This window comes from Zootoca vivipara, chromosome 8 (genome assembly GCF_965207765.1).
Source record: "Zootoca vivipara chromosome 8, rZooViv2.hap1.1, whole genome shotgun sequence".
NCBI lineage: Eukaryota > Metazoa > Chordata > Lepidosauria > Squamata > Lacertidae > Zootoca > Zootoca vivipara.
Window position 1 is genome coordinate 87,572,780 of NC_142591.1, and position 26,152 is coordinate 87,598,931.

General features: G+C 51.9%; 1 protein-coding gene and 1 long non-coding RNA gene across 13 annotated transcripts in view; one reads left to right on the forward strand and one right to left on the reverse strand.

The window, feature by feature from the left end:
* Nucleotides 1-22: 22 nt before the first annotated feature.
* GRINA (glutamate ionotropic receptor NMDA type subunit associated protein 1) overlaps nt 23-26,152 on the reverse strand; it is a 37,635-nt gene continuing 11,505 nt past the window's right edge. For 2 of the 12 annotated variants that reach the window (XM_088676141.1, XM_035124644.3), the window contains exons 2-8: nt 8,182-8,531; nt 7,839-7,898; nt 7,531-7,643; nt 4,910-5,116; nt 4,597-4,725; nt 4,016-4,159; nt 23-3,445 (exon numbers count right to left, since the gene is read on the reverse strand). In XM_088676141.1, the coding sequence (XP_088532267.1) occupies nt 3,296-3,445; nt 4,016-4,159; nt 4,597-4,725; nt 4,910-5,116; nt 7,531-7,643; nt 7,839-7,898; nt 8,182-8,503 (1,125 nt within the window). In that variant the 5' untranslated portion in view covers nt 8,504-8,531 and the 3' untranslated portion in view covers nt 23-3,295. Of the gene's footprint in view, nt 3,446-4,015; nt 4,160-4,596; nt 4,726-4,909; nt 5,117-7,530; nt 7,644-7,838; nt 7,899-8,181; nt 8,532-11,839; nt 12,034-12,139; nt 12,209-12,682; nt 12,831-26,152 lie in introns of those variants that run through there. The other 10 variants (XM_088676145.1, XM_088676143.1, XM_088676137.1 and 7 more) reach the window with 9 other exon arrangements.
* Nucleotides 12,871-19,110, forward strand: LOC148684941 (uncharacterized). The gene is made up of 2 exons (XR_015951621.1): nt 12,871-14,270; nt 17,914-19,110. It is a non-coding gene; the product is annotated as an uncharacterized LOC148684941 (long non-coding RNA).

The window sequence follows — 26,152 nt, forward strand, 5'->3', positions numbered from 1 at the left end:
TCCAGCTTCTCCAACACTCACATGTGTGGCAGCAATTTTATTAGTACAGTATTTTACAGTGATTGAAACATAGACATAAATATAAGAACGGTATATTCATTTCCAGTGAACTATTATATTTTAGAATAAGTCAACATGAGCAATCAATAATAAATAAATAGAGTTTTTGGTGAGCCCATGGGGACTCAAGGTTAACAGTTATGTTATAAAAAAATAGAAATATACACCTTTACATTAAATATGTACTATCAGATAAATAACTAGACATCTGAGTAACTTCTGTCAGAGAATATTCCCTTTCTCTGTCAACACAGACTCTCAAAAACGTTCTTGAAGCATTGGGCTTGAAATCATGAGTTTCAGATGCCTTCCTTTCTGCAATTGATCACGGAGTATTGGCTATAACTTAATCCAAGTGGTGTCAGATACCATCTGGTTAAAGCTTTGTATGCTTGTTTTTTTAAAAAACAAAACACAACTTTCAAATTCACTGCCCAGTTGTGCAGTGAATTTTTTCCATTTTTCTGTTGGTATACAATAAATTTGATTATTTCCCATTTTAGCTTTTAATTACGTCATGAGGATTAATTCTCTGATTATTCACATAATTAACCAACCCAATTTTTTGTGATTGCAGCTTTTTGTTTTGGTTTTGTATCTGTAAGGTTTTCAAAACTGTTTCAGTGGCGTATTGTAAATTGCTGTCTAAGTGCAATATTTAATAATAATAGGAAGTTCTGTGGCATTTTGTGCATTTTTATAACTGGCCTTCCAGCCCAGAGGAAATTCAGATTTTTCAATCTAGGCAGATATTTTATTATTTGTTCCATTCATTCAGAATGGTAGTGTTTGATTAACTCTTTGCAATCTTGGATAATTTCAAAGTTCCTTACTCGTGTCCACCACTTGGAATTTTTAAAATACTAATGCTATATTGTCTGCACCCGTGTTAATCTTTAAATGGTCATTTCCTCCCCTCAAATGTAATAAGATTTGACACTAGTCCTAGATTTTGCAGTACCTGAAATAAGTATGTCTGTTCCATTCTATCAAATGCTTCCTGGCTTCTAACTTTAGAGAATTTTTTTTAAAAAGGTTTCTGGATATTTGATGCTAAACCTGTGATTTTTCATAAATCCTGCCTAATTGCCCTTAATACATATGTTCTTAAAAATCTGTTTAATTTTTCAGCCAATACTAGACCAGGGCTTAAAAACTGAAGTAAAGCTATAGGTCTGTATGTCCAGCTACCAAGAAATCTTTTGCTGGTGTTCGAGGAGCTTCTTCTCATTTGGCAAAAAAAGATGGTGCCAGTGATAAACCATACAAGAAAATTGGCAGGCGGAGGGCAAGGCAAGCATTCCAAGCTGACATGGGGAAAACATGCTGGGATGCAGGGGAGGGGGGGAGAGACAGAGCCCTTGAGAAAGGCAGCCCTCTTGGCAGGGGCCTGAACTTGAACTGCCACTGTTTCCTCGCTGGGAGTTCCAGCTCTTTGTTACTACAATAGCCCGGCTGTTTTACGGCGCTGCAGCTTCAAAACTTGCTTGCTGTATTCAACTGGACATGCCCCGTTACACCTCGGGCAAGTCAGGTTACTCTGAGCTGACTTCCCTAAGCCTGCCAACATGCCAACAGCTGCAGGATGTGTGCATTCCTGTGCTCATTGCTGCCCGTCAATATACAGCGGAGGTTCTGCCTCAGAGATTTAGTCCTCCCAATCTAGGCCCTGGACTCTAGAGCAGGGGTCCCCCAAACTACGGCCCCCGGGCCGGATGCGGCCCAATTGGCCTCCCAATCCAGCCCGCGATGACCCCCGCCGCCCGCTGCCGCCGCCCGCTCTTACGGCGCGCGGCGCGGCGACGATCTTCAAAATCGGCAAAAAATCGCAGAAAATCCTTTGTGCGCATGCGTATGGGCCTCTCCCGACCCAGAAGAGGTCATTTCCGATGCACTTCCAGGTTGGGGGAGGCCCATACGCATGCGCACAAGCGATTTTCGGCGATTTTTTCCCGACCACGTGCGTGTGCGCATGCGCACGGGCGCGCACTCCCCTACCCTCCGGCCCGCTGCGCGCGCACTCCCCTGCCCTCCGGCCCGCCGCGCAGTCAGCGCGGCGGGCACCGGCCTGCTGCGCGGTAAGTCTGGGGACCCCTGCTCTAGAGGCTCCGGGTTTTTGTGTCCTGCCTTGCGGCCTCCTTGCAGGGCTGGTTGGCCAGGCAGCATTCCACCCCACCCCACCTTTCCCCTCCAGCCCCCAAGACAGAATGGAGGACTATTGAGATCTGGTACATTCTCACTTTTATTAGGACATCCTCTTTTTACAGTTTAGTGCAGAGGCTGGCCCTGGGGGCCCAGTAGTGGCTGCTCAGCATGCAGTAGTGCAGGGCCCCCCTAAAGCCAGCCAAATTGCGGGGGGCAGGGAGGGGGAGAAGGGGGGAAGGAAGGAAGGATGGGGTACAGGGTCCCCAGACAAAACGGGTCAGGAGACTTCACAGCAAAGTGTTTGAGGGCCAGGAGCAAGGGAGGCTGTTCCCCACACGCCCGAAGGGGAGCCTGAGAAAAGACAGCTGAGCAGAGGGAAGAAGCCACCCCTACTTTTCTGGACGATATTTGTAAAAACGGGACATGGGCATCATCCAGGCGCTCAGCCCCCACAGTGGCTGGATCAGGAGAGCCCAGCAACGGGGGAGGCCAGCCTGGGCAGGGCAGGGCAGGGCAGGAGGCGGCACCCGTATCAGTATCATTCAGGGGTGGGGTGGAAGGCGGCAGGGGGAACCTCGCTGCCAGCCAAGAAGCAGGGGACGGTTTGCATGTGGCCAGAGCCCCAGAACAGCCCTGTACCCACGGGAAGAAGCGGCTGCGAGTAGCACGCTCAAGACAAGGACATTCCTCAAAATTAAATTAGCATTTCTAGACCAAAATACAAAAGAGACGAGCACAGCATAATTACATCCTCTTCCAAACTCTGCACAGCCCAAGGGAGACGCAGGGCGGAGGAGCCCTCCCTATCCAAAAACTGACCCCAGCATACGCCAGGCTGGAGGTGAGTGCTGCTTCCCTGGGGGCCCGTTGGCTACCTTGGACTCCCCCTTCTTTTCAGGTATCCTTCCCCAGAAAAGCACAAGACAGGGAGGGGGAGAGGCAAAGAACTCAAACTCAAGGACCGGGCGACCAAAACCCAAACCCAAACCGGGGCGGAGGAGACCCCACGGGGTGGGAATCAAAAGGAGGAGAACCACAACAAAAGACAGGGCTTGGAAGGAACTAGCCCCTGAAGGGGCCAGAGGGCGGCCTAATCCTTGGCACGCCCAATGATGGCCAGGATGTAGAGGAAAATGTTGATTATGTCCGTGTAAAGGTTGAGGGCCGCAAAGATGTATTCCTCCGGGCTGATGGCCAGCTGCTTGTTCCCTATTATCATCTGGGTGTCCATGGCCAGGAACTGCAAAGAGAAAGGTCACGTGGGTCACAAGAACCCCCCCCCAGGAGAGTCAAAGGGGCCTGCGCCCCAACACGCCCCACCTGGACCTCAGGCCCCCCAGCCTGCTTCCTCTGGAACCCCCACCCGTTCCACTGCTGGGCCTGGGGTGGTGTCTCAGCTGCCTTCAGACCCTCAGCACCCCAGGAAGGAAGGAAGGAAGGAAGGAAGGGGCCGGCAAGTGCTCTTTCCACCAGCACAGGGGGGTGGAGAGGGGGGGTCCGCAGGGACTCTAACTTAGGGCTGGGGAGATCAGGATCTGCTGGCAGATCTCTGGGTGGGTGTCCAGTAGCAGATCAACAACAGGCTCCGGCTACCTGTTATCTGACAACTGCAACAGCTAAAAAACTCCTCTAAATCGGGGAACGGGGGCGACAACCAGGAGCTGCCTCTTGTACAGAGATTTGCTATTGATCACAGCAGCTCCTGGGCCGAACAGGGAGGGGGCTCAGAGGCACCCTCCTTCCCCTTAATTCTCAGCGCCCTCCTGCCCGGCCGGTGAATCTTAGGGCCAGCGCCCGTGGGGAAACTCACGCAGGTGAAGAGGAGGGCTCCCAGGGAGGCATAGACAATATCCAGGATGCGGTCCCGGATGAACATGCAAAGGATGGCGAAGAGGATCAGGACCACCAGGCCGACGATCAGCACCCCTCGGCATGAGGTGAAGTCATACTTGGTCTGCAAACAAGGAGAGGAGCCCCAGGACAGAGGTCAGCCCAGGCCCCCTGCCCCACATGCCAGGGCCCCCAACACCATCTCTTCATGGCAGGACATGGCAGCCTGGCAGCCGTGGCGAGGGTGGCAAGCAGGAGAACCAGCACACTCTGCCAGAGACCAGCTGCCTGGCCTGTGACACTTCAGCCTGCTTGGCAGGATCTTATTCTGCATCAAGCAGCCACTGGGTCAAAAGACGTGGGGAGCAAAGCAGAGGCCCAGGAAAGGAGTCCCTGCGCAGCCGTCGCTGCCTGAAATATCTTGGGTTCCAATTCTGCCAGCCCCACCCACCCAAAATCCAGAAGAGCAAAGGCCTCTGGCTTCACAGCCCCCCCCTCCAAAGGCAGGATGCCAACCCAACAGCCCAGCTGCTCACACTGGGAGAAACAATGCACACCAACCTGCAGGGAGAAGATCACGACCGTGAAGCAGACGACAGCCGTGATGCCCACAGCCATGATGACGGCGTCCGAGTTGTATCTGCTGGCAATCATGCCCAACATGTAGGAGAGGCTGAGGGTCAGGATGGACTGAGGAGGAAGAGGAGGAAAGGCAGGGGCCTTCAGCAGTGAACCTCAAGGCAGGGCCCATACCCCCCACCCACCTCTGAGCCAAGGCTGCCTGCCTAGCTGGGCCATGGCAGGCTTTTAAGACTTCTTCAACTCTGAATTCAATGGATGGCAGCAGCCACGCCCCCCCTGAGGCCCCCCTTACCATGGCCACGAGGTTCCAGGGGTGCTTGCGCCGGAACTCCCCACAGCAGCTGAGGATGATGAGGGACATGAAGAAGACGACGTAGGAGACGTAGAAGGTCCAGATATTCTTCTTCTGCTGCACGAAGCCCTTCACTTCCTTCACGAAGGTGAAGATGGCCACGAAGGCAAAGGTCACAAACAGCTGGATGGTCAGCACCAGGAACACCTGCCGGGGGGGGGGCAAAAGAAGCCTCCGTCACCGGCAGCCTGAGCCACTCAAGGGGGCAGGGCAGGCAGCGCTCAAGCCCCAAACATGGGGGGCACCACCCTGCCAGCAGCTGCTTCAGGGGGTTTTCCGTGCCGCTTGTGGGAGGCAGGGCGCTGGACTGCCTGGACCACCTGCGGTCATGGCTCAGGGGCTTCTGCTGGTGTCGAGATTTAATATGGGAGATGCTCATTTTGTTGTTATTGTTACAGGTAGGTAGCCGTGTTGGTCTGAGTCGAAGCAAAATAGAAAAAAAATTCCTTCAGTAGCACCTTAAAGACCAACTAAGTTTTATTTTGGTACGAGCTTTCGTGTGCATGCACACTTCTTCAGATACACTTGAAACAGAAGTGTCAGACCCTTATATATATACAGAGGGTGGTGGGGGTGGGTGGGACTATCCTATATAATAATGTCCAAGTTGTCCCTGCGTCCAGTTGTCCCGTGTGTCCCTGGGGTACTGCGCATGTACCCCAGAGACACAGGGATTGGACGGAGGGACAACGGCCAACCGCCGCTCCGCCAACCGCCGCTCCGAAGCCCAGTCTCATGCTGGAGGTGCGCGGCGAGGCGGCGGGGGAAAGAAGCGCTCCCCCCGGCAGCCTTGCCACGCACCTCCGGCATGGGACGGCGCTTCCTCGGCCGAAGCGGCAGCGGGCGCCGAGGGAAGCCGGCTTTGGCTTGGCGGCGGCGGGAAGAAGAGGAGGAATTCCTCCTCTTTTTCCCGCCGCCGCCAAGCCAGTCCCCAAGCCGAAGTGCGGCGCGGTGGGGGCTTTTCGCCGTTTGCCTTCCCGGAGCGAAGGGGGAGGCAAACGGCGAAAAGCACCCGCCGCGCCGCACTTCGGCTCAGGGACTGGCTTGGCGTGCGCGGCGAGGCGGTGGGGGGGAGAAGCGCTCCTCCCCCCCCGCCGCCTCGGCACGCAGCGCCGGCATGGGACGGAGTTTCGGAGAAGGTCTCCGAAGCCCCGTCTCATGCGGGAGGTGCGCGGTGAGGCGGCGGGGGGGAGAAGCACTCCTCCCCCCCACCGCCTCACCACGCAGCGCCGACATGGGACGGGGCTTCGGAGACCTTCTCCGAAGCCCCGTCTCATGCGGGAGGTGCGCGGCGAGGCGGCGGGGGGAGAGAAGCGCTCCTCCCCCCCCCGCCGCCTCACCACGCAGCGCCGGCATGGGACGGAGTTTCGGAGAAGGTCTCCGAAGCCCCGTCTCATGCGGGAGGTGCGCAGCGGGGGGGGCGGGAGAAGTGCTTCTCTCCCCCCCCCCGCCGCCTCGCCACGCACCTCCCGCATGAGACGGGGCTTCGGAGACCTCCGAAGCTCCGTCCCATGCCGGCGCTGCAGGACAGCAGCGTTCTAGCGCCCGTTTTTAAACGGGCTGAATTCCACTAGTATATATATAAGGGTCTGACACTTCTGTTTCAGTGTATCTGATGAAGTGTGCATGCACACAAAAGCTCATACCAAAATAAAACTTAGTTGGTCTTTAAGGTGCTACTGAAGGAATTTTTTTCTATTTTGTTGTTATTGTTATTGATTTCTGGTGTGTGTGTGTGTGTGTATAATTTTTCATTAAATTTTCTGTTTTACAATTTAAAATATTCATTTTACATCCTTAAGATATCAATGACTTCCCTTTTTCTTTTTCCACAGCTCATTTTACATATCCTAAATCCCTGCATATTTTACAAAAACTATACCATTGAGTATTCCATTATTGCATCCATCAAAACTTATTGACACTGTTGAATTTATCTGAATGCTGCCAGCGTTTTCAGCTGTACACCGTTATTTCCCATATATTCAACAAACGTTTCCCCATTTTCTCCAGCCTCGCTCATTTCCCATTTTTGGTATTAGTTTTAGAAGACCTTGCGTCTCAAATGAAGGCTGGCAACATGACCAGCCCCACCCCGTGAGAATCCTTTGCAGGCGAGAGCAGTGCCTGGAGGCAGCCAGCAGCGACAGCCAGAGGAGGAAGAGAGAAGAAACGGCCTGGTGCTTCTGCAGCAGCACAACCAGGCACCTTCCTCTGCCCCAGATGCAAGAAAACATGTCTCTCCAACAGAGTGTCATTACCCCCCAAGCAAGGGTGTGCTCCTCTGAGACAGATGGAGGTTAACAATCAGGACTGTGTATGTTGTGATACCCTTTCATTCCTTGCCTATTCTTGTTCTGCTTTTGGAATCATGTGACTCTCCATGTTGTGAGCTGCTTTGGGTCACAGTTTTAACGAGGGAAAAGTGGCATGCAAAGGAACCCCGATCATGGTCAGATCCAGCTTCTCGCAGGTCTGACCCTTCTTGGCCTGCACAGCGCCCCATTGGCAGGGCCCAGATGCAGGAGGGAGAAGGGCAGGAGCCCCACAGCCCGACTCACCTTGCGAATGAAGGCCTGGCGGATGGTCTTGTCCTCCCAGTTGGTGGTGGGGAAATCCGGGTTGTCATAGTAGGAGGGCGGCCCATCCTCATGGTAGTTGCTGTGCCCGGGTGCTGGAGGGGGGGGGACAAGAAGCAGCAGTGCAACCAGTCAGGTAGAGGCTCCCCCTGCCCCCCCAGCAGGTGGCTCTCCCTACAGATTCCAGAGGGAACAGCAGCAGCTGCTCCTCCTCTGGCTGCCTCCTCTTCCTTCTCCTCCTGGCCCCCTCACCCAGCCCGTGGCAGTGGTGATGGGGGCGGGGCGCTCACCAATCCTAGATTCTGCGGTGCCTCCTCTCCGTACCACATAAACAGGGCGTCTCGCTCCAGCTGGGGGGCACAAGTGCAGCAAGAGAAGAGGAGACTGAGGGGGGGCACAGAGCAGGCCCCCCCCCAGGGAACGCTGTTCAGGCTCCTCAGGGGCAGCCCAGCTCCCCACGGAAGCAGCCACAAGGTGGGAGAGTGCTGACTGCGTGCAAGGGCCAGGTGGTCTCGAGAGAGGCCCTCCCCCCCCCGGCTCACAGGAGCAGCCCTTCTGCCACCCCAGCAGAGACCCAACACACCCCTTCCCACCCCCAACCACTGCAGCAGGGCGGGCAAGCGGGCTACTTACAGTCTGGGTCCACGGCGAGTCCCGGATGCGGCTGGGCGTAGGGCCCCTGTGGGTAGGGCCCCTGTGGGTAGGGTCCTTGTGGGTAGGGCGCCTGGGGATAGGGTGCCGCTTGTGGGTAGGGTGCCGCAACCGGGTAGGGTGCCGCTTGTGGGTAGGGTGCCGCAACCGGGTAGGGGCCCTGCGGGTATCCAGGCTGGCCGTATGCCACCGGCTGCGGGTAGGGAGCCACTGGGTAGGACGGCTGGGCATAGCCAGGTGGGGCAGGCGGCTGCTGCCCAGGGAAGGGGTCTCCAGACACCAGGAAGCTCTTCTCGTGCGACATCTCGGCCGAGTCTCCCACCACTTCACGGCTGCAGAGGGGAGAGAAAGCCGGGTTGGCAACTTCAAGCAGTGCAGAGGGAGGCCACCCTCCCCAGCCGCAAGCAGCCCACCCAAGATTCAAGGGGGGGGTCAAGGAGAACGTGCTCCCCTTCCGCCCATAAGTCTCACACTGTGCAAGCCAAACAGTACGCTCACGTATATTCCCACAGTTTAATAGCCCGTTTTTCACATAAAGGTAAAGGGACCCCTGACCATTAGGTCCAGTCGTGACCGACTCTGGGGTTGCGCGCTCATCTCGCATTATTGGCCGAGGGAGCCGGCGTATAGCTTCCAGGTCATGTGGCCAGCATGACAAAGCCGCTTCTGGCAAACCAGAGCAGCACATGGAAACACCGTTTACCTTCCCGCTGTAGCGGTTCCTATTTATCTACTTGCATTTTGACGTGCTTTCGAACTGCTAGGTTGGCAGGAGCTGGGACCAAGCAACGGGAGCTCACCCCGTCACAGGGATTCGAACCACCGACCTTCTGATCAGCAAGCCCTAGGCTCAGTGATTTAACCACAGCGCCACCTGGTGCAATTTCTTTACAAGGACTGGAGTATGAGAAGGAGGGCAGGATGGAGAGGGCGGAAAAGACTTGGGGAAATTAAAGCCAGGGGGAGGAACAAGGTTCTTAGCAGAGCCCACCCCCTTCCAAGACGCAGCCCCTGACCACAAAAAAACCAGCTCAGGACTTTGACATTTGACCAGACACCACCCGGCCGCTATTGCTACTTATAGACGGAAAAGCTGCCTCTCTGGATCAAGGCTTCTCAAGGAGACGAAGAAAGCTTTGTCTCTATCACAGAATCATTTAATTGTAGAGCTGGATGGGACCCTGAGGGTCATCTAGTCCAACCCCCTGCCATGCAAGAATCTCTTGACAGGTGGCCATCCAGCCTCTGCTCAAAACCTCCAAGGAAAGAGAGTCCACCACCTTCCCAGGGAGTCTGTTCTGGAGCTGAACGGCTCTTACCATCAGAAATAATATCGGTTTCTGGGTTCAGTTCCAAGTGCTGGCCGCACAGAACCAGGGGACATAAGATCCTGTCTGCTCAGATCTGATTTGCTTCTATTTCAAACTCTCTTCTCCCCAGGATGGCTAACAAACAACCCGCAAAGCACCACAAGGAGCAATGAAAAAGCACTTACAGAGACCAGGGAGAACGAAAGGGACCAGACAGCATTAGCAGCAAAACAGCCATAAAAAGCAGCCTCAGCCCCCTTGGAAAAGCCCCCAAAGGAGCAGGGAACAGCTTGTCAACTGGAGCCATCCCAGCATCCCTGCAAATCTGGCATGGTTGGGGGCAGAGCAGCTCAGCTCAGGCCAAAATCGGGGGGGGGGGGCAGAAATCTGTGCTGGCTGAAGCTGCCAGACTCCTACCAAGGGAATCTGCAGCAATGCAACCAAGATGGGACTGGCGCCTTTGCCACCACATGCCCACCCGGGATGCTCTGGCCGAGAATGTGCACGGTGGCGTTTTCAGCACTGCACCTGTGGAACTGCCTGCCCCAGGAAAACTGCCAAACCTTCTCCTCAGGGACGTTTATTTATTGTTGTTGTTGTTGTTGAACTTTTAGCTCAGGGCGGCTAACACCAAATAAATGGTCATCCATTAGACCATTTTACTCAACAGTCCTCTAGCCTGGCAGTTTTGATTTTATTACACGTCCCCCTGCTAACTTTCTATCTGCTGTCCTAACATTTTCATTTGCTCCTTTTTAAATAGATTATTTGAGGGGAGTGTGTGTGTGTGTGTGCGTGCGTGCTGTAAAAGTGCCAGGGGCAGAGGGGAGATGTTTCAATTTGAAGAAGAAAAGCGATTCCCAAACTGTTCTGTAAACATCTGGGGAATGGGCTTCAGGTAAGAACTGTCCACAAACTGAATGGGAATCACTGGAGGATGAGGAAGAAACCTCTGCGGAGGAGAGCATGCAGGAATGTGAAGTCAGAGGGAGAGAAGAGGGGCAGCGTCCAAAAGGGCCAAACATGAAGGGGCCCTTCCAGGCCGCCGCCCCCCCAACTGGGAGGGAGAAGCACAAGGGCTTCACACTCGATGGAGAATTAAGGAAGTGGAAATATCTATCAGGAAGAAAATAGCAGGTCAAGAGGCAGCTGGAGGCAATCCCATTTCCCAGTTGGAAGTAAAAGAGTAACAATTATAATGATCATTTTGTTCTTTATATGCCATACATCTGACTGGGTTGCCCCAGCCACTCTGGGCAGCTCCCAACAAAATATTAAAAACGCAATAAAAACCTCAAACATTTAAGACTTCCCTGTGCAGTGCCGCCTTCAGATGTCTTCTATAAAAACAGGGGAGGGTTTGCCCCTTTCCTCAAAGGGGATGCAAAGTTGAACCGGTGTGGTATAGGGGTTAGAGCAGGCACCCCCAAACTGCGGCCCTCCAGATGTTTTGGCCTACAACTCCCATGATCCCTAGCAAACAGGACCAGTGGTCGGGGAAGATGGGATTTGTAGTCCAAAACATCTGGAGGGCCGAAGTTTGGGGATGCCTGGGTTAGAGTGTCAGGCTAGAGCCTAGGAGGGACCCGGGTTCAAGTCCTCCCACTCGGCCATGAGCTCACTGAGCATAGCCGTCAACTCTCGGATTGAAAAATAAGGGATCAGCAGCAGCAGCGCGGCACTGGAAGTCGCTTCTACGCACGTCCAGACATGTGTAGAAGCGACTTCCGGTGCCGGCGCTGCCCGATTTCCGGTGCCCAGACATGGGCAGACAGCCGGGAGCCGGGACATGGCGGCTGGCAGGAGCTGCTTTCTAAATCCGGGGGAATTACGGGATATTAATCAATTCGGGATAATAGCGGAAAACGGTAACAAAATACGGGGGTTTCCCGTGAAAAACAGGAGACTTGACAGCTATGTCACTGAGTGAACTTGGGTCAGTCCCTGCCTCTCAGCCTAACCCTACCCCACAGGGTTGTTGTGGGGATTAAATGAAGAGCACTGTGTGTCCCACCTTGAGATCCTTGGAGAAAAGGTGAGATAAAAATGCAATAAATAAGTAACTTTCCCCCCTCCCTTCCTCATAGCTTATACGTAAAAGGGGAGGGGGGAGAGGGCAACTCTGCAGCAGCCACACACACACACACACGGCATCCAAGGCAGACCCCCCACCCTGCCATGGGAGGAAGACTGAAAAGCCATGAGCAACAGAACTGCACCCCATTTTATACCTGGCTGCACCCCCTTCCCACCCACTTTTCTGGTCCTCTTTTTAACCAACCCTCCCCCAAGACAAGAATAAAATGGGTGCCAGCGTGACGGTGACCCACATCTGGGTCCTCATCTGCCCTCTGGAGTTTGGTCTCCCCAAGTTGCAAGCAAGCTGCGGTTCAAACAAGGCCTGGCCTGGCAGGAGCAAGTGGGTGGGGTCCTCCTCCTGCTTGTGCTCTGCTCCCCGGTCTCCTTGCAAGGGAAGAGGGTCTCCAGGGAGGGGCTGATCTCCCAAGCCAGCCCTCATCATCTGCTGAAAAGCAGAGAAGAACCGACTGAAGTGAACCAACTGGCATGGGGGGGTCCGAGCGCAGGAGCAGGGCTGGCAAGGCCCAGGTGCCCCTCCCTCCCTCACCTACCTTGCAGGGGTGCTGAGAGGGGAACTTGGGGGTGGGAGACCACGCAGGCTGCTCTGAGCTCCCTGGAAGAAAAGCACGACGCCAAGGGGAGAGATGAACTCTCAAGTGATCCCTCAGGCCAGCCGGACCCCCAGCTAGCTGTGTCAGCCCCTGTGCCCCCTGGCTCCAGCCCCACACCTGCCCTCCAGGAGACAGGACGAGAAGGCGCTGCAGCCCCCGCCTGGCCACTGCTCAGCTCCCTGGGCAGCAGCCTTCTCCTGGCCAAGCATCTCCACACCAGAGACCCTCTGGGCACACACACAAACCCTTGGCAGCTCTGTGTTCTTACCCTCCCTCTGGGCTACCCCCTTGCCCTGCCCAACTCCATAGCTGAGCGCTTGCAACCTGGGGCCAAGAGGGTCTTTGGGCTCTGTGCCCATGCTCTTAACCACCAAGCGGAAGGCAACTGGAGGGAGGGGCTCTTCTGCCACGTTGGCCCACCCACCCCCACTTCCAGAAAGGCCCTGCTCCCCCTCCACCCCACCCAGCAGCAGCTTTGCCTACAATGCTGTGCCAGCCGAGCCCTCCTGCTGCCCGCCTGGCACGTGCAGAGCGCCCAGCAGGCCAGGACCAAGGTCACACCCTCCCCAGCTGCCGGCAGGAGCAGCGCCCAACTGCCGCCAAGGAGGCCAGGTTCTCTTCCTGCCTCTGTTGCCATGGCAGCCACCAACAGCCACCCCCCCTTCGTTCTCGGCAGCCTTCCTTCCTGGTGGCTCGGGGCCAAAGTGCTCTTGCAAGCTCCGGACCCCCACCAACCCCCCACTCTGCCTCCTTGGGGGGGGGGGGCTCTGACGAGGAGCACAGGAAGAGGAGACAAAGGGGAGGATGTGAAGCTCATCAGAACAGGGTGTGTTGAAGTCATCAGCGCAAGGCGGCTGGAGGAAACTCTTCTGGGCCAGCAGCCCCCTCCGTCTCCAATATCCTGAACTAGCCGTGGCATCTTGGAAGATTCTGGACAGACCAAAGAAAGTCCTTCTTCACACAGCGCAGAGTTCAACTGTGGAACTCCCTCCCACAGGAAGCAGGGATGCCCACCAAGTTAGACGGCTTCCAAAGAGGATTGGAATGACTACTAGCCAGGATAGCTCTGCTCTGCCTCCACAGTTTGGAACAGTATCTGCTTCCAAAGAGCAGTTCCTGGAAGCCGCAAGAGGGGAGAGGGCTCGTGTTCGAATCTGACCTGTGCGTGTCCCACACGCATCTGTTTGGCCAGTGTGAGAACAGGAGGCTGGACAAGATGGGCCTCATCCAGTGTGTTTGTAGCAGGGGCCCAAAGGGCCCCAATTAAGTTAATAATGTAATTCCCTATAAATCCTGGAATATGCTTATAATAGTGAATTATGGAAACCTGTTGCTTTAAAGAAACTGATGATTCAGCAAGAAGCCGTCCCTACTGGGATAGAAGGTCAGCTAATACGTAAATCACAAAGAAGCAATTCATAAGCTAGAACACAAATTGTTATATAGTACACGTAACACAGGTTCCCAACACGCATACTATCTCACAATGTAACATCTTATTGAGAATCAGAGGCCTAGCTAGCAATCCTTGGCCTAGTTAGCAATGCTTATTGCGCATGCGTATTAGATTAGGTAATGACATACGTATTAAATATGAAATGAGATGATGATGAATATTAAAATATTAAATGATGTAATGATTTATGTGATTGGTTAAATCAAAATCCTTTGTCTGAAATGTTATAAATTCCTGCCCGACCTTTGGGCGGGGTTGCAGTATTCCGAAAAGATTCGACTGTAACCTTATTGCTTTGCAATAAACATAATGGACTCCTAACTCCTCTTGTCTCTGAGTTTTATTGGCTAACTCAGAAGATAAGCCATTTTTGGCTTACAACATTTGGTGCCGTGACTTCTCGGATGTACCAAGGTTGAAGCAGGACGCTTTGGGACACGTTTTTCTCTTCTACTACTTCGGCCGAGTCGAAGGATTTTTCTTCAAAGCGCGTGCCAAGGGAAGAATCCTGGGAAAATCCGGAGAAGCAGTCGAGGACAAAGACGCCCAACCTGCGTTTCAACTAACTGAGGAGGAGACGGAGTCCCGGCAACAAACGACCAACAGATAAGAAAGGTATGAAATTCTTGGTGTTTGGGAACCTCCTTTTAAAAAGGGGAAGCAAGGTCTGATCCACCTTGGAAAGGTCACAGAGGGCAGAAGGTACTGTTAGTGGGCCGAATAGTAAACCAAGAGGGAAATTGAGGGTTGCGGGGCTAACTAGATTTAGCTGAAGTAAGAATTTGAAACTTTGTTGCTGTTTAAAAACTTATTTGAAATAATCCTTTGAGTAGGGGTCTCTGCATCAGCACTGGCCTTTGTGAGATTCTGTTTGGGGGTGTCTGCCATCTGCGCCTTGGTGTGAATCTGTTTGGGGGTGTCTGCCATCTGCAGACGCCTTGGTGTGAATCTGTTTGGGGGTGTCTGCCATCTGCAGACGCCTTGGTGTGAATCTGTTTGGGGGTGTCTGCCATCTGCAGACGCCTTGGTGTGAATCTGTTTGGGGGTGTCTGCCATCTGCAGACGCCTTGGTGTGAATCTGTTTGGGGGTGTCTGCCATCTGCAGACGCCTTGGTGAGATTCTGTTTGGGGGTGTCTGCCATCTGCAGACGCCTTGGTGTGAATCTGTTTGGGGGTGTCTGCCATCTGCAGACGCCTTGGTGTGAATCTGTTTGGGGGTGTCTGCCATCTGCAGACGCCTTGGTGTGAATCTGTTTGGGGGTGTCTGCCATCTGCAGACGCCTTGGTGTGAATCTGTTTGGGGGTGTCTGCCAACTGCAGACGCCTTGGTGTGAATCTGTTTGGGGGTGTCTGCCATCTGCAGACGCCTTGGTGTGAATCTGTTTGGGGGTGTCTGCCATCTGCAGACGCCTTGGTGAGATTCTGTTTGGGGGTGTCTGCCATCTGCAGACGCCTTGGTGTGATTCTGTTTGGGGGTGTCTGCCATCTGCAGACGCCTTGGTGAGATTCTGTTTGGGGGTGTCTGCCATCTGCAGACGCCTTGGTGTGAATCTGGGGGGTCTCTGCGTCGTCAGAGGCCTTGGTGTGATCAGTGTTGCTGTTCAATTTTATTAGGTTATGTGAGTTTGTTTGAGTCGGTGTGTGTGTCAAGTCCGAGTTCCAGCTGAAAGCTGGGACTGGGGAGAGATTATTAAGTTATCCCCTGTTGTCCTATCCGGGTGTTATTGCCCGGGAGGGAAAAAAGGGACTTTCTTTGTTTTCCTCCTTTCCGGTTAACCAAATAGAAGTTATCTTGTTGATAGGAACTGTTCCCTGAAAGCAGTAAGTTACAGGAAATTTTTCTGCTCCTTCCAAGTTACTTTTTACGAAATAAAAGCTCTCTATATCCCTGATTGAACCTTGCCTGTGTAATGTGTGTGTGTGTATGTGTGTGAGTGTGCTTTTCCTTCCACAAATTCTCTGTCTGTGCAACATGGGGGTAGAAACATCCAGGTCCATGTACCCTCTTTGCATGTTTTTTTTTATGGGCTTCCCCCCTTCCTCCCGAGCAAAAGGGCTGGGGAGGGGGGGGGGTTAGACCTTTGCATGACTGTGTGGCTGTTTCTCTTTTTGAGTGCTTTTTGCATTGAGGCTTGTGTTTCCAACCTGATGGAAGGGGGGGCTGCGAAGAGCCAGGCGTTTGCATTCGTGTGTGTGTGAAAAGGACTATGTGTTCCTTAAGCTAGCATTTCGAATTGTATCATTTCCCCCAGAACGAAAGAAGATCAGTGCATTCTTTTTTTTTTTTTTTTGCTGTTCTTCTGAGTTACTTTTAACACAATAGAGGTTTGTCCACTGTGTCTGGGAGCACACCCTTAACCTTCCATGAATTGCTTTACCTTCCTGGTGTTAGGGAAAAATGACCCCTTCTCCAAACACATTGCACTTTGCAGGCCTTCCTTCCCTTCTTTAACCTGCAGCTTAGGTGCACTTAAAGGCCTGCTCCCTTGATTGGCTCTTACTGGTCTACACTGGTTACTCTAATTGTCTCATTTATTCCTGCTCTCTCACTGGTTCATATTGGTTTCTGGATTTTTTTTTTACTGCAGCTCCGACCCCGACTATTGTTTTTTTAGTTATTGCTTGCTGGTGCTTATTCATTTTTTTTAAACGAAATTTCATGTTCTGGACTTTCCTTAATGGCACCTGCTGGTTGCATGTTCTGGCTTTCAGTATTTTATTTTATTTTAACACATTTTCACATTTTGTTCAGGTTTTCTGCACCCATGATAGCTGCGCAATAATAGGCCTGTGTTCTCTGTGTGTGTATGTGTATCACTCCCCCCCCTCTCTCACACAGACACCCTCCCTTCTCTTCTCCGTCCACCCCTCCCCTCCCTTCTGGGAGTAAATGGAGGGGGCATCCTTAGTGTGTGTGTGCGTGAGTAATCCCTTTGTTCTCTGACTAGCAGTATGAATTGTATCATATTTTGTTCTCTTCACTGCTTGTGGCCTTCCTTCCCAAGCTTTTGGCCTGGGAAGGTGGGGGCAAGTGAAGTGTGTGTGCTTCCTGATATCACCATTGCTTTTGGCATTAAACTGACTGGAAGATTTTTTTTTCCAGCACACATGCACCCAGTATTTTATTTTTTTCACACATGTTCCTGTCTTGTTCACACATGCACTCAGTATTTCATTTTAAGTGGGGAAAGAGTGGTGTGCAAGCAGTGGGTGAATTTTGAAATGGGTTAGGAAAAGAATGGAGGAAGGATATTGGTTTGTCATAAGCCCCTCTTGCACAACATTCTAAGCAAGTGGGATGAAAGGGGGCCTCACAGCTCCCAATGATCAGTGAATATGTGAACAGAGGTTTATGTGAGGGTGGCAAGTGAAGAATGGGATGTTGGGAATGGAAAAGGTGGAGCTCTTGGAAGCAGCAGCTACAGTACTAGACCTGACATTGTGAGGACGTGGGGTACTTTTGAACCTCAGGAGAGAAAGGGGGATAGTGGGATGCTACTGGTAAACAGACCGGGGGCAGAAATTTGGAATAATTGGAAGAAAAACAGGATGGAAGAGGAATGTGTACACATTTTGAGGGCAATGTCTATCTTCTACACAGATTTGGAGTGTGCTTTCACAACCCTCCGTGCCCATGTTGCAGAGCACATCTAAGGGGTGACTCCGTCGTCCAAACGGAACGCTGTGGGGCAGAGTTGATGGCCCGCCAAGGAGTTGGTGGCCCGCCAGGCTGCCTGTCATGGCAGAAACAGGGGACGATGAGAGGAGCTGAAGGTGGCTCTGGTTCCGGGGTATTGGAGGAGTGGACAAAGCAAACACTTCATAGACTGTGATAAAATAGACAGAGGTACCCCTGTTACCCTGCCCAGAATTTGTTGTTACCCAAAAGGAACCCTGAAATTGTCACCTTTTGAAAGAGCACATCGAGGGGTTAACTCCATTGTCCAAGCAAAACACCGTAGAGCGGAGTTGGCAAACACGCCAAGCTGGCCGCCACGGCAGTGTAGAACAATGAGAGTTGCCAACTGATGGCTCTAAACCTAATTCAATGCCTTGGCTCTGTCCAGCAACCTAGCTCTGTCTGAGCTTCTCCCTATTGCCCTGTTCACAGACCCCCCATTGCCCTGTTTGCAGATATTCCCTAGACCCTCCAATATTCTCCTGTGGGTCAACAGTGGGCTGGTGGTTATTGGGGGACATGCATTACATCACCATGTGCAGTCTCTCTCTGCCGTGTTTTGTTTCTTTTTCTCCCCAGGTGCGTCCTTGGGCATACCCCTTTGATGGCCTCTGCACCAGCGCACCAGTACACATCTGGCTGAATCTGTGGATTGATGAGCCATTGACACCGCGGTGGCGAGGGCTGTTTGCTGTTTTGCTGACCACAGACTGCGATTGCTGGGGGGTTTGTTCCTTGGATTCACCTTTGGTCTGTGAGCACCAGGACGTGTGCTTAGGACTAAGACTTTGACTTAGAATTGACTTTGTACCAACAGGATCCCTACGTTACACTCTGGAAGCTGGTTTGCTCTACGCAGAATGGGAAGCTTGAGGATTCTTCGATCCTAATCTCCAAATCTAAAAGACTCCCTTATTTTTAGCGCCCTCGTCCAAATAGGGCAATGGCAATTCTATACATTTTTGGATGTTAGTAGGGGGATTGGCACTGGTCTTATTGGCTAAAAGGAATGGTGCCAACCCAGTACCAAATTTAGATGACAATCTGTATTTAAATCCTTCCCAACATAGTCCGTAAACATGGCCCAAAAGCAGTTACTTTTGCAATACCACCAATTGCCAAAAGCAGGAGTTGTCTAACTGAGTTACCTGAGGGTCAAGCTGAATGAGTTACATAAGTGTCAAGCTGATCGGTGCGAGTAGTCTCGCACCTCTAGCTTGAAGTGAAAGGGAGAAATGTAGCAGGGGCCCAAAGGGCCCCAATTAAGTTAATAATGTAATTCCCTATAAATCCTGGAATATGCTTATAATAGTGAATTATGGAAACCTGTTGCTTTAAAGAAACTGATGATTCAGCAAGAAGCCGTCCCTACTGGGATAGAAGGTCAGCTAATACGTAAATCACAAAGAAGCAATTCATAAGCTAGAACACAAATTGTTATATAGTACACGTAACACAGGTTCCCAACACGCATACTATCTCACAATGTAACATCTTATTGAGAATCAGAGGCCTAGCTAGCAATCCTTGGCCTAGTTAGCAATGCTTATTGCGCATGCGTATTAGATTAGGTAATGACATACGTATTAAATATGAAATGAGATGATGATGAATATTAAAATATTAAATGATGTAATGATTTATGTGATTGGTTAAATCAAAATCCTTTGTCTGAAATGTTATAAATTCCTGCCCGACCTTTGGGCGGGGTTGCAGTATTCCGAAAAGATTCGACTGTAACCTTATTGCTTTGCAATAAACATAATGGACTCCTAACTCCTCTTGTCTCTGAGTTTTATTGGCTAACTCAGAAGATAAGCCATTTTTGGCTTACAACATTTTGAACTAAAGGTGAGCTGTTCTGACAGCTTCCCTAATGCCATGTTGGTAGTCAAAAAACCCCACAATTAATTAACTGGTACTGGTTGTAGCAATGAGCTCATATACAGTATGCTTGACTGGCTTTGATGGTCTCCTTATCTGTGGGCTTTGCGGTGCTGGGCTCTGAGCCCAGATAGGGGAGCTAATGGTAAGATTTGGCTATTGCCTCCTCTGCCCTCTGGTGGGCAGGTGAAGCACGGGGGGAGTCCTCGGCAGAGGGACGGATGCTGCTTTGTGTGTAAAGAATGTGTGAACATTTTCTAGGGTGCGGACAAGCCGAGGTCTCCTTGCTGTGGTGTCCATCCTGCGTCTGCAAAGGCTGGGAGACTTGCTGTGAGTCTACCCCTTTCTTTAATAAAACAGGAGACCCGATCTCTCCGTTGCTTTTTCTTTGGTGTGCCTGCGCCCAAGCACTCCCAGGAGCCCTCCTCTGGCTCTGTGGCTCAGGGCGTCTTCTTCTGTTCTTAGGACGCCTGGAGACTCTCCTCCAAGATGCTCTGCTTTCACACGCTTCTCCCTGCCTGAGACCCTCAGCGTCACAGCAAAGAAGAAACCCCAAACAGCAAGCTCTCCACCCTGGAGCACCTTCTCCTCCACCCATTCAAGTCCAGGCTCCATGCAAGGAGAGAACACAGTCAGCGAGGGGTCCGTATCTTTATGCTGGGCCCTCTTCCTAGTGGACCTGCGCTTGTCCAAAGGTTATTTCCAGGAGAGCGGTGTGGGGTTGCACCCTGCCCTACTTTTTGCAGGCTGCTTCTGAACCTCTTTAGAACACCATCCGCTGCCTCATCAGAATAAAATTAATAATAATAATAATGATAATAATAATAAATTCTATGATTCTCCATTAGTCACGGTTTTGGATCCAGCACAGAACAAGCAGGTCTCTTGTGTCTCCAGCTTCCAGCTCAGCTTTTCACAGACCTCTCTGGCTGCTAGGTAGGAACACATTAGGAAGAACTTCCTGACAGTAAGAGCTGTTCAACAGTGGAATTTGCTGCCAAGAAGTGTGGTTGAGTCTTCTTCTTTGGAGGTCTTTAAGCAGAGGCTTGACAGGCATATGTCAAGAATGCTTTGATGGTGTTTCCTGCTTGGCAGGGGGCTGGACTGGATGGCCCTTGTGGTCTCTTCCAACTCTATGATTCTATGATTCTATGAAATAATAATTTTACCTTGCCTATCTGGCTGGGTTTCCCCAGCCACTCTGGGCGGCTTCCAACAAAATATTAAAATACAATATCTGTTGAACTTTAAAAGCTTCCCTAAACAGGGCTGCCTTCAGATGTCTTCTAAAAATCTGGTACCTGTAGTTGTTTTTCTCTTTGACATCTGGTGGGAGGGCGTTCCACAGGTTGCGTGCCACTACGAAGAAGGCTATCAAGGGGAAATGCCCCACTTGCTTCCAGTGCAAAGACTTTACACAACCATCCGTCTCCCCCACATATTCACAAGAACAAGTAACCACAGAGTAATTGTTCCTGGAGCTTAGCAGCTGGTACAGACCTGCCCTCTAAGGAGTTGTCATGGGCAATTCAAGCATATTCTTCAGGCACCTCATGGGGACACCCCATCCCAGTACAGCTGAACTTCCACCTCTCTCTTGCCTACACCCAGCTGGCCAGCAACATCTCTGGCTACCGATGCCCAGCCGTCACACGGTTGCTGAACCACTTGAAGAGGCTGGAGAGGAAACGTATTACGTGGAGCACTTTGGCCACTCAGACCAAGCTGGACTCCCAACTCCCTTTGGCCATGCTGGCTGGGGGGGGGGTGACGGGAATTGCAGCCCCACATCTGGAGGGGACCAGGTTGGGGGAGGCCGAGCAAGGAAACAAGGGACGCTCCGCACACGTCCTGTTTCCGTCCTGCAGTGGCCGACTAGAGGAGAACAGCCATAGGACTGGAATAACTTGCAGACACTCACAGCTGATAAGCTCTACTATAATTGGAAGAAGAATAACTACAGTATTTGCAACTGATTTCCTCATGTTAGTTTCTTCTTTTGAGGTTAAATGTGACCAGATTTTACTTTCCTTTTGCACATGTGCCAAGTTTGTTAGGACCATGTCCTTGTCTGAGTTGGAGGAACAGCAGCAGCTGCGGCAGACAGGGAGCAGCTGCCCCTCCAGTTCCTGCTGCTGCGCCCCCCCCCCTTGGACAAGGCTCCTTTTTGCCCCCTCAAGTTCAACCTCCCCTGTGACCAAGGTCATCTGCCCTGGAGCAATGCTGTCGGCTGCAGCCCTGGGAACCTACAGAGTCCAGCCTGGCCGCAGAAGACAATGACCCCACACTAGTCATTTCCAGCAAGGGAGGGTCACGGCGGATTTTCCTTGGGAATCACCAAGGCCTTAAGAACATTCTAGCAGTAAGAAGGCAGTGCCCTGAGTTTTCTTGTTCCCCTCTTCCCTCGACATTTTCCCTTTTGTGTTGCGGCACCTGACATCTTCACCATCTGGAGGCACATCCTTGGATCTCGACTGTTTTCACACACGAATCCCCCATCCTGTAGAATTCTATCTGTTGTATTTTATCTGCAGAATCAGAATGAATTTCAGGAACCAAAATGCTTTTTTCTGTGCAGCTTGAGCAGGAGCAGTGAACAAAGTTATAGCTAATATATATATAAAAGGATATATAAAATATATAAAAGGATGTCATATAGAGGAGGGAGAAAGGTTGTTTTCTGCTGCTCCAGAGAAGCGGACACGGAGCAACGGATTCAAACTACAAGAAAGAAGATTCCACCTAAACATTAGGAAGAACTTCCTGACAGTAAGATCTGTTCGGCAGTGGAATTTGCTACCAAGGAGTGTGGTGGAGTCTCCTTCTTTGGAGGTCTTTAAGCAGAGGCTTGACAGCCATCTGTCAGGAATGCTTTGATGGTGTTTCCTGCTTGGCAGGGGGTTGGACTGGATGGCCCTTGTGGTCTCTTCCAACTCTATGATTCTATGATTCTATAATTATTGCCGCTTGTCTTCAATTACCTCCACCCCCGGCCCTGCTCACAGTTGTGAAGAATATTCTTATGTTATGAATGGTCCTTGTCACCATGAAGAAAAAGAGGTAGGAATAGGCCAGTGTATAAGCTGACTGTCCCTGGGCCAAGTGAGTTTTCTTCTTTAAGTTCTCAAAGTTCTTAACTGAGCTCAGGATTGTCCTTTGAACTAGCCGGATGTTTAACTGAGAATCGATCACAGTCAGTCCATCCATTGAAAAATAAGACTTTGCTCTTGCCCCCAAATGGCAATTAAGACATTCTGTTTTGGCGACCCTAACCTTGGTTTAAAGAACCATTTTGGCACCTAACTTATATATCCGAGTTTCTAACACTGATCAAGTGCCATCATTTAATTAAGCTCTGCATGAAGAAGGATTTTATTGGATTGGTCCTCAATTTTCCAACATTCAGTTTCATTGGATGTCCATGAGTTCTGGTATTACCGGTAGGTGAGAGAGGGGGGAAACATTTCTCTACCCACTTTCCGCATGCCATGCCATGCCATGATATTACAAACTTCTATCATGTTGCTTTTCTTTAAACTGAAAAGTCCCCAGTACTGCAGCTTTTCTCCATGGGGACTCCATCCCCTTTGATTGGACTTTCCTGAACCTTTTCCGACTACGCTATCCCTTTGGACGGGAGGCAACCCAAACTGTACAGTTGCACCATAGATTTGCATATCAGCATTACAATATCGGCAGTTTTACTTGCAATTTCAACGGTCCCTGCCAGTTCAGACCCCAGGAACATTGATGTGGAATTCACTTTCTACCACTCTCTATTTGGAGGACTGTCCAATTATTCCTGCTCTTTGCTTCCTGGTCCTTGACCCACTTCTGATCCACGAGACGCCCTCTCCTCTTGTTCCACCTCAGCGGCACACCTCCCATTTCAAAGGGTAGCAGCTGTTTCCTTCTTTCCCCTCTAAAAGTCAAATATCCCCAACACCCAGGTGGGAAGAGAGGGTGCTGAAGCCTATCAGATGCTCCCCCCCCCCCGTTGCCCTTTTTCTTCTAAACCAGGGGTCAGCAAGGTTTACCTCCCCTGGGCCAGTTCACTCCAGCGGAGATCCTTCTGTGGGCCAGATCGTGCCTGCGCTCGCGATTTCCGGCACCTATGTCTGCGCAGACATGATGTCCCCGTGCCATGCTGCGCAGGGACTCACTGAGTGGGCTGCTCGGTTCGGGGGCGGCTCGTGGGCCGGTTAAACGACCCCTGTGGGCCGCTTGTGGCCCATGGGCCTTAGGTTGCCGACCCCTGTTCTAAACTCTTCCCAATGTACTTTCTGAATTAAAGTCCTGTTGGCTTTCCCCAAATGAGCTTGGCCAGGGACCTATCCTCATGCCTCCACGGTACCCCCAAAGAGATCCCCTGGGCAGTTCCTCATCTCCTTGAGAAATAGATAAAGTCTGGACCAGGGGTCCCCAAACTAAGGCCCGGGGGCCGGATGCGGCCCAATCGCCTTCTAAATCCGGCCCACGGACGGTCCGGGAAGCAGCATGTTTTTACACGAGTAGAATGTGTCCTTTTGTTTAAAATGCATCTCTGGGTTATTTGTGGGGCATAGGAATTCATTCATATATATTTTTCAAAATATAGTCCGGCCCTCCACAAGGTCTGAGGGACAGTGGACCGGCCCCCTGCTGGAAAAGTTTGCTGACCCCTGGTCTGGACAGTCCTCTTCATCCAGCAGCAATGCCCCCACCCCCCACTTTCAAGCTGTCATTCTGGGCACCTCTGGACTGTTGCATGCCTGCTTGGGCATCAGGTAACCACTCCCAAGGCTGCAAGGTCACTCGGCCGCCCCCTCCTCCCCACAAGGGCACTGTCTCTCTCTAGAGATGGGATCCCATAGGAACTGCAACAGGGCAGCACCCTAAGGAGGGGGAAAGAAGGACTCCTGGGTGGAAGAGACAGAAGTGAGCAGAGCAGCCCCTCCTTCCCTGATGCCGCCGCCACCACAAACCTCTTCATGGTGCAAAATGGAAAGGAGGGAGGGGGAGAGAGAGAGAGAGAGAGAGAGAGAGAGAGAGCGAGAGAGCGCTGAACTACCGATTAGTACTAATAGTTTTAGTTACTGCAGAGCAGCAGGTGACTTATAAGAGCATCAGAGTCATCCCCAAGATCAGCTCCTCCACACACAGCAACGCAGCATAGACAGCCAGGCTGGGACTGGCATTCAAGGAGCAAGCTCAGTTTGGGTGTTTAAAATAATGTGGCGGAGGGGATCGAGGCCGCTAGATTTCCCTCCCAAAGAAAGCCACTCCCTATCAGAAACTGCACCCCCCCCCTGCTTCCTTGAGGTGATTTCCAGTCAGGGACACAGAAGGGAGGGTTAAATGCCCCCACCCCGTTTGCCATGCCCCATTCTGACTTTCCAAACTCGGATGCTGGGCAGTTAACATCTTGTCTACCTTGGATCAGAGACGGAGGGGAGGGAATGGGAATGGGAACAAGCCTGGATTCAGGAAAGGGCCAGATTCCCAGTTCAAAGGGCAGGGCAGCTTTCTGTTCAGCTCTGAGTCGGCCTTTTGCCCACAGGGATGCCAGGGCCCAGGTGGGGCAATGACACCAAGGAGGGATACCGGAACAGTTCAAGGCCACCAGGCAAGGCTGGCCTAATCCTGCTGATGATCCTAGGGGTCAAATGTCCTCCTGCCTCTCCCCGCACCGGGTGCGTCACTCCACTCTGGCTAAGGCAGCGCGTTGGAGGAAATCTGAGCTGTTTAACTGGAACCTAATGCAAGCTTTCATCAGATACTCCCGGGTCCCTGTGTAAGTGAAGAAAACAAGGACTCCACCGTGTCTTGGCGGCTGCCTGAGTGGCACACAGATTCCCACCCCCCTCCCCGGTCAGGTTGTGGATGGTCCTAAATATATGCTAAAATGCACATTCCATCTTCCAGCTCTTAAGGAGTTTTCAAGGTGACGAACCATGACAGATTCAAAACAAGCCTTGTTTGCGAGTGATGCCAAGCCATGGTTCATTTCACCTATGGTTTTGCTTGATCACCCAAACCCTGCTCAGGGGCTTAGCTATGGTTTGTTGTCGGCTTACAACCATGGTTTCTGTCAACTGTGGCTTGATGTCATGGGCCAGCCCCCACACTCTTCCCTGACACAGAGCAAAAGCAGCTGTAAACAGAACAAACGTGGGGGAAAGAAGCAACTTGCAGGGGCAGGTTCTTGGTCTGCTAAACCGTGGCTTGGCACTATGTGTGACCCAGCGAAGAAGTCGGTCAACAAAAGCAACAGCAAAAGCAGGCAGGCGATCCATGAAACGCAGCTGGACGAGAGCAGCCCAGGAGCAAAAGACACGGAGTGACCTAATTAAATGCTCACAAGAGGACAAAAAACATGTTAGCCTTGTGCCTCAAGTCCAGAGTCTGGGCACCAGCTGAGCCACAGTGGGAAGAGCACCCCAAAGCTCTCCATTATTAGGGCCCCCTCCCTTCCAAGGCACCCCTAAGCTATCTAAACCAAGGGACCACTATTTTCACACACTGCCCTCCCCACTTCTGAAGGTGTGTTGACTGGGAGGAGGAAGAGCCTGGAGAGGGCCTTCTGAGAAATACTTGAAAGACTGGGGCGGGATTAGGGGGGTGCAAGGGGTCCTCCGGATCTTGAGCTGCAGAGGGCTTCATGGGCCAAAAGCATCCCCTCGGCCTGAGCCTGAAAATGCACCGGAAGCTGCTCCACATTTGTTTCATGCTGGCAAGTGAGAGCCCCACCAGCTCCCATCCTGACCGCTGTCCTCTGGCAGCCTCAATGCCTGGGTGGCTCCTCGTGACTCAAGAGGCCGCTGGGGCCAGCCCTTACCTTGGGAGCACAACAGCAGCCTCCTTAGCTGCCAACCTGATCCTCATGGGGAAGAAGAACTGCTCCCAGCTCCCACCCCACCTCTTGGGGAGAGCTCAAGACCCCACAGGACCGAAA